The sequence below is a fragment of the Amblyomma americanum genome, chromosome 7 (genome assembly GCF_052857255.1).
Source record: "Amblyomma americanum isolate KBUSLIRL-KWMA chromosome 7, ASM5285725v1, whole genome shotgun sequence".
Lineage (NCBI taxonomy): Eukaryota > Metazoa > Arthropoda > Arachnida > Ixodida > Ixodidae > Amblyomma > Amblyomma americanum.
Genome location: NC_135503.1, coordinates 5,240,713 through 5,255,479, shown reverse-complemented (window position 1 = coordinate 5,255,479; position 14,767 = coordinate 5,240,713). Strand labels below are relative to the sequence as shown.

The following is a 14,767-nucleotide window of genomic DNA, read 5'->3' as shown; positions in this document are numbered from 1 at the left end:
AGGATCGGTGCCGCAGCCGCTCCTACGGACGTCCACGGTACTATCCCAAATCGGACGTTGATGAAAGCATTGGCATTACCCTTTCTTCTAGAAGCAGTTTGTGATAAAAAACACTACTGCGTGTCCCTATTTACGTCGGCATCACTCGCACAATGAAAAAAAAAAAATGTGTCAAGTTTCTCATTTCCCGGTTCGTTATTGCACTTCCTGAAAAACATCAGCGAATAAGTAACAAACTTAGCATCCCAAGGGAAAATTATGTACTCTTGACACATCGAACTTGCTCTGAACGAAACGTGACTTGGACGGCGCAGAAAATCCTTCAGTCGACAGGCTATATATCGCCATTTTTCTTTCATTTTTAAAAGTAGCAGTCATCAATAACTTGGCCATTTATGCACAATGCGTGCAATGCAGTGCAGGACCTCGTCGAGTTTTGCATTCAGAGCTCGTTTGGCTGTCTGGAAAGTTCTCCATCATAGAGGCCAAGCCTAAACGAGTGTCGCGTAATGACGCTTATCTCCGTTTATTCTTTCGCTCTTTTATCTACTCATGCTCCCCCTAGGCCGATAAGCAAGCTCTAATTTCTGGCAATGCTTACATGCTTACACAAAATATTATCTGTTGATAAGGCACAATTGAAATGAAGAGATTCCGATTCTACCAGCACTATCTATTGCTATCATAGCAGGAAGTGGTCTAGTTTTGCGTTCAGAGCTCTTTGGCCACGGGGACAGTTCTCGAATAGGCCGCCATCAGAGCCCAGCCTCATCGAGTGTTGTACAATGCCTTTTCTCTCTCCGTTTCTTTATCCCTGCTCTTCCTTGCCCCAGTAGATAAGCATGCTCTGATCTCTGGAAACGCTGACAAGCTTATAAAAAAAAACGTCTATTGATAAGACACGATCAGTGAAATCAACAGATGCTGAGTCTACGAGCACCATCTATTGCCATCAGTGGTGCTGCTGACGAGCGCGGAAGCCTCGTACGCAAAAAAACACTTGATTTCGCGGTTACGGAAACATGGCCGCCAGGGCCGGAAATCGGAGCTGCAAACACAAAGTCGGGAGCATAGAGCTGTGGCCACCGAATTAGGCGATCAGCCCACCAGAGGTCGATGTTATATTGGTCGGTGAGGGGTGTTTGTAAGCACAGTTTTTAACAGTTTTATTTGGACCGGGTATCGGCTGCGGCGCTCACAGCCGGTGACGTGGCGCTGTCATCTGGAGCGCAAGCGCACCACATGAATTCGCCTACTTCAGAGAGCGCTGGCTGTCCTTTGCATTACCTGGGCAAGAGGGGTGCCACCAGAAGCAGCCGCTGCGAGTTCGACGCCTTCACTACGTTCAAAGCTTTGGGCTTTTCGGCCGCCTCAAGCACTTGTAACCGAGCCGTGATCAAGAAGTACTTTGGTTTGAGCTAGTTGGTGCGTAGCTTCTGGATGATGTCAGGACGGCGCGAAATGAACGAGGACGAAAGAGGTACAAGAACAGGCGCCTGTCCTGTTGTGTTCTTGTGCCTCTTTCGTCCTCGTTCATTTCGCGCCGTCCTGACATCATCCAGGAGCCGTGATCACCCAACGTCTCAAAGGTGCCTCGTATGAGCGCTTGCACAAACATGCAGCCATTTCCATCAACGTGGGATCTGGACTTGTTTCAAAAAGAAACAGCGCGACTTTTGTCAAGGACTAAAGGAAAGACACCCGAGGACAGGCGCCGACTTGCAACTAAACTTTTATTGCTTGGTACGAGGAAACATACAGGATGCTCAAAATGAGGACGGCCGATACCCATGGAAAATCCGCGGGAGTTGCTTCCACACGCTGCAGCATGCAGTAGAAGAGGAGCGCCCTCGTGTGACAGTATAGGCACGCTCAAGACGATTCGGGAGGACTCAATGCATATACGCGCCAGCCCTCCGCAGACGAGGGTTAAACACCGGAGGGGACACTCGAGCTCCGCCTTAAGGGTATGACGCGATAGCGTTTATGGGTTAATGCCCACATATATGTGGAATTGGTCATCCTCTGCTTAACATTCATAGATCCCTGGGAGTCCTCACATCACTCCTTCCCCAATGGTGCAGCGGTTAAGAGATACGCCATTGCACCGTGACGGCTGCTCCCAGCGGTGGGCCCTGTGCGGCCCAGGTTGTTCTTCCCGAACGACCAATCATTAATTTAACCGCCACCTGACACGGTGGGCAGTTTTCTCACAATCCGGTGGGCAGGCTGTGACGACGCCGCAAGGTCACGTGACCTATAGGCAGCCCACCTAGATTGCTTATCCGGGGATTTTTCGTTGAAAACGCCGGCGACGACACCGGACTTTCTGCAGGAAGGGAGCATGGGGAATAGCGGGGCGCCATTGCGCATGCGCAGTGCAGTAACCCGTGGGGCGTTATTGTCCTGCGCCTGCGTACTGGGCTCCGCTTTCCCCCTAACCGATAGGGTCACCGGTCCTATTCTAAATGTCTCGAATATAGCCAGCCGCGCGGCGGAGCGCAGCTCCAATGGCCGGTCTCAAAGACTGATTAATAACTTCAGCACACTAACTCGCTGTTCTTTCGTTCAGTTTAAATTTTTTTTCGTATAGCCTTGCCTCCGCATTGCGAGCGCCTGTGATGCCCGCATGACGTCGCACCTCGACCCTGCTATTCTGCCCCCTACTACAACACAGCGCGGGGGCTGTCTCTTGGATACCGCTTCATCGGTAGAATTCCCCACGTTAAAGTTTTGTAACGCGTAGTTCTGCCCGAAAGTCGTCGTAGCATCAGCCTCTTCGGCATGCGACAAGATGCACTCGTGCAGACTACACAGCGTAGCGTGAAGAGAACCAGATTGAAGCTTGTTAGGCGGGCTAGTTGGTTGTTCATAACACCTAAACAGCGCAGAACCACGACAGGATATAAGAGAGAGGCACACAGCACTAAACTCGTGGAGCGGTTAGAATCTAATGAGTTTAGATGTTTTTTTAGATGTTTAGAGAGTTTAGAACACACGACTGAGAGAACATCTAAACTCATTAGATTCTATATTCTTTCGTTAAAATTTAAGCAGCGCTAACTTTTAGGACGAATACACAGAAGACATGACAGGACGGGCGCTGACTCCAACTATGTTTATTGAACACGTTTTTTCGTAGAACATATAAGACAAAACGAACCGTGAGCGCATGCGCATCTGCGACAGGCCACAAAAAGAAAAGGCCAAGATGACAACGATGACAGCTAAGGTAGATTAATGAGGGCGGCACGCATTTCGTCCCATATTTTTAAGCAATCTGAATTCGCTGGCATGCAGGGAGACAGAAGTGGTGCTGACACACGTGTCGCCTTTTGCCTTGATGAAAAATGCTTCGGATAATTCCCGAGCTAATCTATCTTTGCTCCTGGTTAGAATTTTGATTTTGTCAAGCCGTGGCTCACAGTTCTCATCGTTTTGGTCCTTGCAAGAAAGGCAATGAGCGGGTAGATTCAGGCATGAGTCTGATGCGTTTCCCAAACTTCGTTCATGTTCCCTGGCACGGTCGTTAACACAACGCCCTGTCTGGCCAACGTACACTTTGCCACAAGAAAGGGGGATCTCATAGACCACACCCGTGGCACACCGGACAAAGGGCTTGGCGTGTTTTGTTCCACAGCCGGATGTTGCAGGGCCACTGCTGCTGACCTTAGGGCCCATCTTAGCCAGTTTACAAGGCGCAGAGAACACCATCGGGACGCCGTACTTGTTGCCCACCCTTATTAGGTTATGGGACACCTTGTGGATGTATGGCATAACCACTGGTTTGGCATTCCCGGGTCTTTCTTTTCTACGTGTCTTTTTCTGCCTTCCCTTGAATTTCTGTAGGAGTGCTTCGGTCACAGCTGTCAACACGTGATCAGGGAACCCTGCTTTTCGCAGTCTTTCTACCTCGCCCCGAAAGCTCTCTTGCATCATGTGAGGGCACGACTTAGCAAGTGCGGATTCTAGAGAAAGGGTCGCAATAGCCCTCTTAACAGTTTTTGACTGGGCCGAATCAAAAGGCAAAAAATCTTTCTTGGCTCTAGGGCGGTAGCACCAGCATACACACTTTTCTCCGAGCATGATGTTCAAGTCCAAAAACTGGAGGCGGTTAAGTACAGGTAACTCGTAGGTAAAAGAGAGCCCTTTTCCATGTTGTACAAATTGTTCTAAAATTGTTCTAACCGCTCCACGAATTTAGTTGATCATTGCCGAGAGTGCAAACCATGTTTTCCTGCCTTCTACTATAGTGACATATTGTATAAACACCCCGATCAATTGACAAGAGACATCATAGAAGCCTACAAGATGAGAAAGAAACCAAGACTGTGCGTCAGCAAACCATCCCTGCTCCTGCGTGACAGTGAGGTTGCCTATCTTGACCCAACATAGTGCACGTGCCTTGTGGTTTTAATGTTTGGTTGTTGCCTGCTCGCTTATATTTGCCTGTTTGCTGTGATTAAACTTTAGTTGAGAGTCAGCACTTGTCCTGTGTTTTCTACCTTTGAGGTCCCCGTCTTCCGCGCTGTAATTTTCCGTATGAGACATCTGCAGCCGTGATAATTCGCATGCACCTACTTTTCAGACTGTAGGAGTGCTCAGTTTGGAAAGTTATGTCGACGGAGGTGAAGCCACGTACGTGGAAGGTCCACAAACGCTTCAGGAGATGGAGCATGTCCCGTCAACATGTTTCCTTGCTTCTTTAAATCCATCAAATGCCTTCGAGGAGTTTCTTCTTCAGATGCCTTTGACACGACGCCCACCATGGCGAGGCGCAGTGCTGGTAACGGAAGAAGCTTGCAACCCTATAGCCGTACCGCTGCCGGAAAATTTGGCGTGAATGCTCAGATACCGCCGCCCGCAAATTTGGCACGAATGCTAAAATACCACCGACCGCATAATTGGCGCCATCGCTCAAGCACGTGACTTGAACTTAGCGCATACGAATGCATGGCAGCAAAATTTTTCAAAGCAGTATTATGATTTAACAGTGCATCTTTGATGTCGTATTTCGCGAGGAATAAGAGAATTCATCCTAGGACAGGCTCTGAAAGTATGAAGCATCATTTGAATGCGGTGTATTTTTGAAACACTGCGTCATGTTCACGCAGGTTGGCAAAATGGCGCAGATTGTCGGATTTAGGAGCGCCCCTGGGCAGCGCAGGTTCCCCATAATTGAAAGCAGAAGTACCGTGCATGCATAGCGTTCAGACAATGTATAAAAAATGTCTCCCACCTGTCAAAGGATGAGCAGACGGCACAAAAGTCTATGTCAAGTCAGATTATTCACAATTACTCAGGCTTGAGAATTAGCTGGTAAGTTCTCAATAAAAACATATCACATTCTTGAAATCGCACATCTTGCGGTTCGAGTTTTATGGCTTTTTATTTGTATTACTCCGAAGATATCTGCCGTTTTTCTTGCGCTGCCATCTAATCATTATGTTGTTTTGAGAACGTTCTCGACATTTGAAATACCTAATAAAATTGTATAATCATCCCTTCGCGGGGCCGAGAGTTCTTCTAAACTTTCTGCTGTGTTCATCGGACTTTATAGTGGACCTCATTTCAAGACAACGTTCAAGGTATTTGGGGTAGAAACAGGCAGACGGCACCCTGCAAGCGATAATTTGCCAAAGAGCATAGAGCGGAAACGAGGCGATTACAATGAACAATCTCGTTCTGGTTCAAACGAAATATTTCGGTACTGCTCAGCTTCGAAGCGAAAAAAGAATTGTCTGTGATGGTGTGAACGAGCCGAAAATCCTGCCATCACAAAAGAGCTGAAATAGAGTGTGCTTCATGACTCATCTAGGTACATGCATATACAGTATTCAGGCCATTTGAGAAAAGCGAGCCTTACATCTTCTTAATCTTTGCTGTATGACCAACAACTTTCCCTTTACAGTTTTGTGCTGATCCTTCCATCCAGTTTTTTCCTTCCCTAAGCGCCTGGTGTTAAGCATAGGACTGTTACAGACAGCCCCGCGGATGTAGAGTGGACAACCGGGCTAGTGCGTAATGTCAATCGCAAGCCGTCGCGCTATAGTTTCGCTTTCTCCTGCCGGTCGCACGTGCACAGCGATGAGAGCTAGATGATGGTCCCTAAAGGTTCCAGGTCACGAAGACGCTGCCTAACCATGATGCCGTACCACGGCACCAGCAGCGCATCACGCGCTCGGCGACATGTGCGGTTCCCTCCTCGGCACGTGTTCCCTCAACTGTCGCTCGAGCAGCTCAGCTCGTTGAACCTCGTTGCGCAGCTGCTGCCTCAGCAGCTTCGCCTCCAGTCTTAGTACTTCGGAGACCTGGTCCTGGATTCGGCGCCTCTGTTCGCAGCACGTGCCGGAGATCGAATTCAGGGCTTCTGCGAAGCTCACTGTTCTTCTCGCACTCGCCGCGTTGCCCACAGCACCGCCGGCGGAGTCCATGCGAGAGCTCTGCATCTCGGCCGCGCCGCTGAACCGGCACTCAGTGTACGTGGCCGAGTGGTCGTCTTCGGTCCCGTCCACGGAGCTGTCTTCGTACTGAGTGAGGTCAATTGGGTTCGCGTCCTCCACAGTGGAGTTCGTCGCGTGCTCTTTCAGTGGCCGCGCGCGCTGGTCGGCACTTCTCAAGAAGCTGCTAGTCCGAGAAGCGTTGTCCCTCCCCGCGTGTTCCGCACTAGGTGCACATGTTGCCTGGGTACTGCTGTCGGCAGCACTTGTACCATTTGCGCCAGCAGGTGCATCGCATTCCTGGGACGACGATTCCTCCAAGATGACCTCAGGGAGAATGCCGTGATATTCTTCCCCCTGTTGCTCGTCCCTCACTTCGTCGTAGATCTCGCCCTGGCGCTGCCCCTGGCGATGCTGCGATAGAAGTACTCGGCTGCCATTGCTGACATCTCGAGCATCCTGCCGAATTGCTTCACTGTCGAGCAGCTGGCCTCGCTTCTCTGGAGGTGGAGCACCGTCACCGTCCTGCGCCCTGCCGAGAAAGAAGCACTGTGTCCTTAATAACTCTCAGAATTTCGTTTTTAGACGGCGCGAAGCTCAACGACAAGCCGAACTATATGACAGAGGAACGACAGTGAGCGTCACGGAGACAGAAGACACAAGAGAAGCGTCTAACTGCGACGTGGGAGTGTACGGCCGGAGCTTCAGGCGGGCGCGAAGCTCTGGTTTTACCCTTGCCCTGCATACGCGCGGAGCGAGGCGCGGAATTAAAGCACCGCGAGGTAGTAGCCGTTCAGAGACTATGCTCGTTGGCAAGGGCTGCTACACAAACCTGAACAGCGCCCATGAATAGCAGCAGCTGCAGCTTCATGTGACTGTCCTTGCTGACGATCGCAGCGGCGCGCTCTGCAGAGTGAGTGCCACTCAGGATGTGAGTGTCCAGTGCTCAAGGTCATGTTGGCTTACAGCGAGCGCTGCATATGAGAGATTCTGGTGGTGTAAGCCGCATCGCCATCGTAGTACGCCGTAACCAAAACTAGTACTAAGTTGAGCGAGAACGTGCCTCGTGTTGTACGTTATTGTAGTATTAACTTCAGTTGTAACGCAGGAGTCAATACTAAAGAAGTTAAAGCGCAAGTGTAAAAAGAAAAAAGCATGCATTTAGAAATATATAGTAGCATATTTAGCACTCAGCACACTAGTCATGTATGGGTCCGAGGACTGCTTGCAGGCATATTTGATCTTGATGCTTAGTAATATTGGAGTACCGCATACAATCGTCTGCGAACAGGCGGATGTAATTAGTGGCACACTGGAATCAGCTACATTTGATGGTATGCTCTTAATGACATTGGCCGGTTATTTAATAGAGATGACCAGTCACCAGCTTCAATAAGATCCCAGCAACCTTTTCTATTTTCCACTCGGGTGGCTAATGACGTGTCGATAAACATTGCGTGTGTAAGAGTGTAAGTACGACCAGTTATTTTTATATTTTGCAGTTAATATTGCCAGCACTAGCATTTGGTGATAGCCTTATATTGTTGATGTTGTTTATGATTGCTGCTAATCGTAATGTTAAGGGCTCCACTGTTTCAGTGGTGATGGAATCTGCGGTGAAAGGTACTCAAAAAAAAAAAAAACTGCCATGGTTCTTGTTGAGCATACTTGCGAGGGTTGTTTCGAAGAACCCTCTCTCTGCTGTTCGAACCGGTTGGGCAGTTTGTTTGCTGCGCTATTATGCGCTTGCCACGCGGTGTGTGTGCTTTTGATTTCAGCTATCTTGAATAGTCGCTTTTTCTTGTCTATATTTAAGTATTTTGTAAAACCGCGAAACACATGCCTTCTTTTTAATCGTAATTGCTGGCAAAAACTTTTCGGTAGGCCCGCCTAGCTTGTTCTCGAACATAAACCAATTCCGAATTGCTCGGTAGAAAAATAAATTCGATTCGCTGGCAGCACCTGCCATCGAAGGGCGCATCCCTCAACCGCTGCACCATCGCGCCAGCAGTGGTATGTGGAGACTCTCAAGGACATACGAATGTAAAGTTGAGAATGGCCAACTCCATACATATGGGCATTAACTCATTAACGCTATCACGTCATATCCTTAAGGCGGAGCTTAAGTGTCCCCTCCAATTTTTTACAACGCGCGGGGCTTGCTCTCAGCTGTGGCGAACGGGCAGGGCACACGCCCAATATTATAGCAGGATTAAAATCACTGCTTTGCAAAACCTTCCCAGCTTAACCAGTGAGCCGAGCAAAACAACGAAGACAACGCACGCGAACGGCTGGTCCCTCTTGGTGTGCACTTCCTGCAGGTGCTGTGTTGGTCCGGCCGTCACCCGGAGGTCGCGGTCGGTGCGGCACCGCCCGGGGCAGCTCACGAACTCGCAGCGCCAGCAACGGTCGTTCCCGTCAGATGGCTCCTCCACGTAACGGTAGTCGCCGATCTGCTGCACGGGCTGCGCGAAGTTGCGAGAGTCAAGTCCTCCGCTCGCGGGAAGGCCCCGAAAGAAAGTCGGCAGTATGGCGCCCTGCCATTCATGGCTGACCACGGAGTAATGCTCGTTACGTTGACCGGTAGGCTAGCCTAGCTGTCGGACCAAAAAGGTAGGAAAGGCAAGGCTCCTAGTTCTGAAAACCGGGGGGTGCAGAAATTACAAGAACTACAAAGGAAACTGAGGGAGGCACACGAAAGGAGAGAAACGACGCCAACAACCACAACCGGCGCCATGCACAGCAAAGCCCCATGCTTTCCGTACTTGGACACGTGCATGCCTCAGTGCTTTTCTGAAGGTAAACATACTATTCGGCAGAAATCTTTCGGGCCAGGTAAAATGCAGCGACAGAGACTCTAGTATCTGATGTTTTCAAAGACCCGATGGTTTTAACGCCTCTGTCCAGCGCAAGAACACGTGCGCTACAGAAAACTGCCAGAAAATGAAATATAAAGCCAGCATTCCAGATTTTAAGAGTAACGGCTAAATCAACAACTTTATTTTTAGCGTAGAGCGCCAGCAATGTTTCTCTTTTTCGCTATGGATCGTTCGCTGTTCGCGCACAAAACTTCAGCGACCTCAGTTTTATTTTGATTTCTATCGCATTACCCAAGGGCCTTTGCAGGAATTACACGGGTGCGGGGAGGGGGATTGTATGAAAGGTACAAAAAGAAACGCCTGCGTACTCTACCGGCAATCCGAGAGATTTCGTATTACTTTTTCTCACTCTTACTGCCAAAATTGTGCTTTTTTTTCGGTAATCACAACATTGTCGTTGTGAATTGTTTTCAGCCCTTCCCAAAAAAATTCTCTCGCTACGCCCCAGCTTCAATGTATTTCGTGGTTACTGCTAATCTTGAAAACGAGGTTGACTGCGAGTTTTCTCTATTTTTTGTTTGTAACGCTGCTAATTGTATCCTGGATTACTGCAGGAAGGTGTTATGGCGATTTGACAGGTACACGCAGTAAACTGAAATAAGGCAAGCTGGGCAAAATGTTCGTGTTGTTAGAAAATTGCAGCCTATTTGGACGCACGGCAGCGGAATAGAAAAGGAAAGATATGTTTACTCAGAAGCACGTCATACGTTCTAAAAATGCGAGATTACAATATTCCTAAAAAATGAAGCGAAAACAATTCAGGTAACTTACATTGATATTTTCTGGGCTTGACAGTACTTTCGTAATTTATTCAATATACGACTGGCCACTCGAGGGTTCGGTGTGGTTGAAATCATAGAGTTTCTTACTATTAACTAGAGGGAAAGCTGGCGCCCCGCCTAAGGGAATTTGCATGGAGCTTCCTCGAGACCACCTGTACCACCATGGGCGCTCTAAGCATCAAGGGGCGGAGAGCTACCGACTGCAGAACTACAACTTTTGGCCAAAAAGAATGAAAAAAACAAACGTTGTTCGATAATTAAGAATTTTCTATCATTCAATATTCTGTCTACAAATCGTAGCAAACGAGCAGAAAAGCATGTAAATGCAAAGTTTTCTCAAAATAAGCGATGTCTTGCTCTCCTATTGGCCAAGCATTGCAGACCAGAAAAGCCAATATTTCGTGTTTAACAGGCGCACTTTTAAAAAGAAATATGTTTTTGAAAAAAATGTCGCTTCAGCATTTTAAAGCGTTTTTCAACAGCGTTTCGGAAAACAGAAACCTTTTATTGGCATCGTGTCCTGTTGCGCTTTCGCTACTATGGCTTTTGCACACTACTTTCAGACGCCGAAGTCGTCTGCGCGCGGAGCGCGCCGTGGATAATAATAATAATAATTGGTTCTGGGGGAAAGGAAATGGCGCAGTATCTGTCTCATATATCGTTGGACACCTGAACCGCGCCGTAAGGGAAGGGTAAAGGAGGGAGTGAAAGAAGAAAGGAAGAGAGAGGTGCCGTAGTGGAGGGCTCCGGAATAATTTCGACCACCTGGGGATCTTTAACGTGCACTGACATCGCACAGCACACGGGCACCTTAGCGTTTTTCCTCCATAAAAACGCAGCCGCCGCGGTCGGGTTCGAACCCGGGAACTCCGGATCAGTAGTCGAGCGCCCTAACCACTGAGCCACCGCGGCGGAGCCGTGGATACGGAATGGGACACCTTAGCAACAACACTCTATGTTTCTGAAAAAAAAAACAAACACTGTCCCGCACCATGTAGCTCATCGCTCCATGATGCTTTGCGCGCCCATGGAGGCTCAGGTGCAGTGCCGCCAGCTTTTCCTCTAGTTAATAGTAACAAACTCTGTGGTTGAAATGGAAATCAAAATTGTTTTTTAGGAAAGGAAATGACGCAGTAACTGTCTCACTTATCTCGGTGGATACCCGAACCGCGCCGTAAGGGGAGGTGCAAAGGAGGGAATGAAAGAAGAAAGAGGTGCCGTAGTGGAGGGCTCCGGAATAATTTCGACAACCTGGGGATCTTTAACTGACATCGCACAACACACGGACGCATTTTGCGTTCCGCCTCCATCGAAACGTGGCCGCCCCGGCTTAGTCCGAACCCGGTAACTCCGGCTCAGTAGACGAGCGCTGGATGTGAAAACAGTTAAAGTGCAATGAGCTGGCGAATACTTATTCGAAACGCCATTGCAAATACATAATTTGAATTGGATAATAAAATTCAACTGCTCCCCGCTCCCTCGAGCCTTATACGGCGGTTTTGATTAGTCACACTCAGGCTCCATTCACGTTACCCGCCTTACTATCCTCGCTGCGGCAGTGGCGGCAGCTGTCGGAAAACGCGCGCACCTGATTCCTGTAGACAGCCTCGGAGCGCCTCCTCCCGCGGGTGGCCTTGGCATGTTCTTCCTCGTTGTGCTCTGCGGTCTTGAACACCAAGTGCTCGTCCCCGTATTCGTCTGTGATGAGCTTCGATGGGCAATTTTTCAGTGCACAGCGCCACCAGTGCCGCGAGTGCCTTCTACGCAGCAGCACGAACCGACGGCCACCGTGCCTGGCACTTGGGCCGCCTCGCTCGTTTCTCACCACGTCGGCCTTGTCGGAGAAAAGCTGTCCGCCTTCACTGTCAGCAGACATGGCAGAGGTCGCCTGGGCCATTCCACTCACCGGGCTATGCGTTGGAACGTACTCGCCCAGTGCAGCCTCATCGCTCTGTGCCGACGGCGGACTGAGTAGCGACGCGCCTTATCGCCACTATCGCACGCGATGAGAGATTAGGCCTCGCCGTGGTCGGCTTGCCCCAGACGCGAACTATGTCCACGAGTGCAAGATGAAGACACCTATTGCCGGGAAACTATATATATATATATATATATATATATATATATATATATATATATATATATATATATATATGTATATATATACATATATACATATATACATACATACATATATATATATATATATATATATATATATATATATATATATATATATATATATATATATATATATATATATATATATATATATATACATACATACAGGTGTGCGTAAGAATAAACAGATAACGCAGTATAATTAGTGTAGCTACCGTATATGAGCCTATGTAGTAACTCAAAATGGATGCACGTACTGACAGCTGGAGGAAGAGAAAAGGAGTTTGCCGGAAGCGACGTAAAAAGAAGTGCCATCGCAAATACGTACGCCTTAGGCGCGTACTGTGAAATGCTTTTTTATAGTATGCTATGCCCGGACTTCCAAACCGCCCATCCCGTAGAAGGCTGCCTCTCAGCGTAAGGCATTTTCTCACGCTCTAGCTCACTCGCGAATACAGCCATGAAATTAGTGCGACAACTGGGACCCCTTGCAAGCGGACACCGGCTGTTACCAGTTGCTGCGGGAGACCAAACAAGACGGGACGGCGACACTGGGAGAGAACGCGAGATATATAAGCTATCAAACGGCAATCGCAGAGAAGCAGCGAGATAGCTAGACGAAAGCTTCTCAACTGTTACATTTATGGGGGTTGGACGTCCAACTGCGACTCAGTCTACGAGGAACGTCGCGTTTCATTTGAACCGCGCTTCGACGCTCAAAAAGACCGCAATAGGTGGCGTTAGTGGTGCACGCGCAGCAAGCAGATCAGTTAAATTTGGTGATAGAATAGCAGTTTCTTCTCTAATTGTACTGTTCCGGTGAGACCACAGAATTACGGAAGCTACAAGTATACCGCAGAACAGATTAATTTCATCACAAATCTGCACCCTTGAGCTCTGTAGTACTGTAATGCATTAAACAGGTTTTAGTTCACGCTTCACAAGTGTGCATGCGTCTCCATGTTTCTCCACGTGTAATCTGATGTGCAGACTTCGCTAGCGCAATACGGATTTGCAGTCTCGACCGGTACGACAACGCTGCAGTTTTTTACCCAACGAAAGTAATGTATGCAGCGGTAACAAAGCACTGAGCTACATTCTACACCGTTTTTCAACGTTCCACTTAAGTTCTACAAGGAGGCAGCCTGACTGAGCCTTTTGTTGTCTCCCAGACTTCCAAGTGAACACAAAACGAACTGAACAAGGGGCGGAGATGGAGTCCATATTTGCTGACTCAGACTGTTAACCCGGACGGTACACTCGATATCTCGCCGGGGAGATGCGCACTACACTTCCGACTTCACTTTATTCAGCCAGTTGCTATTTCTGCCAAGCATGTCGCCGTTATTAAGCCAAGCGACACCGCCTATCAGGAAGAGCTGACGAAAGATTGTTTACTACGGTTTCTATACGGGATATATGTACGCAGGCTTAATAAAAAAAATTGGCAGTGGCTTAGCTCAGCTATGCCAGGGTATACGTAGCGACAGCTGCAGTCCCCCTCCTGGTCTAATAGTGCGGTCAATTGTACGACGAGCCTTTAGATCCTCCTCTTCAGTTGTTGATGATGAAGTTGTTGCCATTGCTTCACCTTGACTTTCTTGCGAAGGAACCATGCGAGCTGCTAGGCGCCGCTTGTTACGCTCCGCCTCTTGGCGTCTCCGCTTGGCAAGACGTTCTCCTCTTTGCTCAGGCGTCTCCGCCCCTCGTTTAGCCTTCTGATGTTCATTCTTTCTCTGCAGAGCGGCCAAGTGCCAGACGACGACTTCTGGGTCCGAAGAATTGATCTTCTCCTGACGATGCCACGCGGCTGGAGTCTCCTTTTCGCCACCATACGAAGCGATTGTGATGCACCGAGTCGTATCACCTCAGCTTTTGTACACACAGCCGCACATACGCATTTTATCCACACGACCCCGCACGGTGCCGCGGCGGCGGCCGAGCTCTGGCGTCATGCGCCGCGCACCAGCTGCCCTTGTCCGGTTGCCGCGCATGCGCATTGCCGGCGGGCGTAGTCGGGCCGGCGGCGGCGAACGTCATGCGCCGCGCACCTGCTGCCCCTCTTTGGTTTCGCGCATGCGCAATCTATCGGCCTCCCAGGTTCACGGCTAAATGCTCGACTGGGCAGCGTAGTGTAGGTCTCACTACAAAAGGAACGCTAAGGCTTCACGATAACGACAAAATGCAAAAACGAACGCGACACCACGGGCGTATTCACTTCACCCTAAGTCTTTGTCATATTCGCGCAGTCCTAATTTTCCTCGAAATGTACTTAGTACCCGCCAAGCGTTCTACAAAGAAAAAGGGCCGCGAGTGCTAAATACGAGCGCTCTCTCGAACCGATTAGGAGACGCCCAAGCGATTTTACTGCACCATGGACAAACTCTGCTAAGTGAAATGCCCTCGCCAAGTCTTCCATTCTGAGGTATGTCGGCCTAGCCTGATGCGCGTGATACAAACCATTTCCCCCGCCATGGACCCATCTTTCGCTGCGGCCGTTATGTCTTCTTATCTTTACTAGGATGATCGGAAAGCTCAAGCCTGT

At 49.0% G+C, this 14,767-nt stretch overlaps 1 protein-coding gene across 2 annotated transcripts in view; it reads right to left on the bottom strand.

Moving 5' to 3' along the window:
- LOC144098315 (uncharacterized) overlaps positions 1-12,151 on the bottom strand; it is a 29,986-nt gene extending 17,835 nt beyond the window's left edge. Inside the window, exons 1-3 of one of the 2 annotated variants that reach the window (XM_077630859.1) lie at positions 11,690-12,144; positions 8,724-8,905; positions 1,688-6,972 (exon numbers count right to left, since the gene is read on the bottom strand). In XM_077630859.1, the coding sequence (XP_077486985.1) occupies positions 6,174-6,972; positions 8,724-8,905; positions 11,690-11,998 (1,290 nt within the window). In that variant the 5' untranslated portion in view covers positions 11,999-12,144 and the 3' untranslated portion in view covers positions 1,688-6,173. Of the gene's footprint in view, positions 1-1,687; positions 6,973-8,723; positions 8,906-11,689 lie in introns of those variants that run through there. The other variant, XM_077630858.1, reaches the window with a different exon arrangement.
- Positions 12,152-14,767: the final 2,616 nt, after the last annotated feature.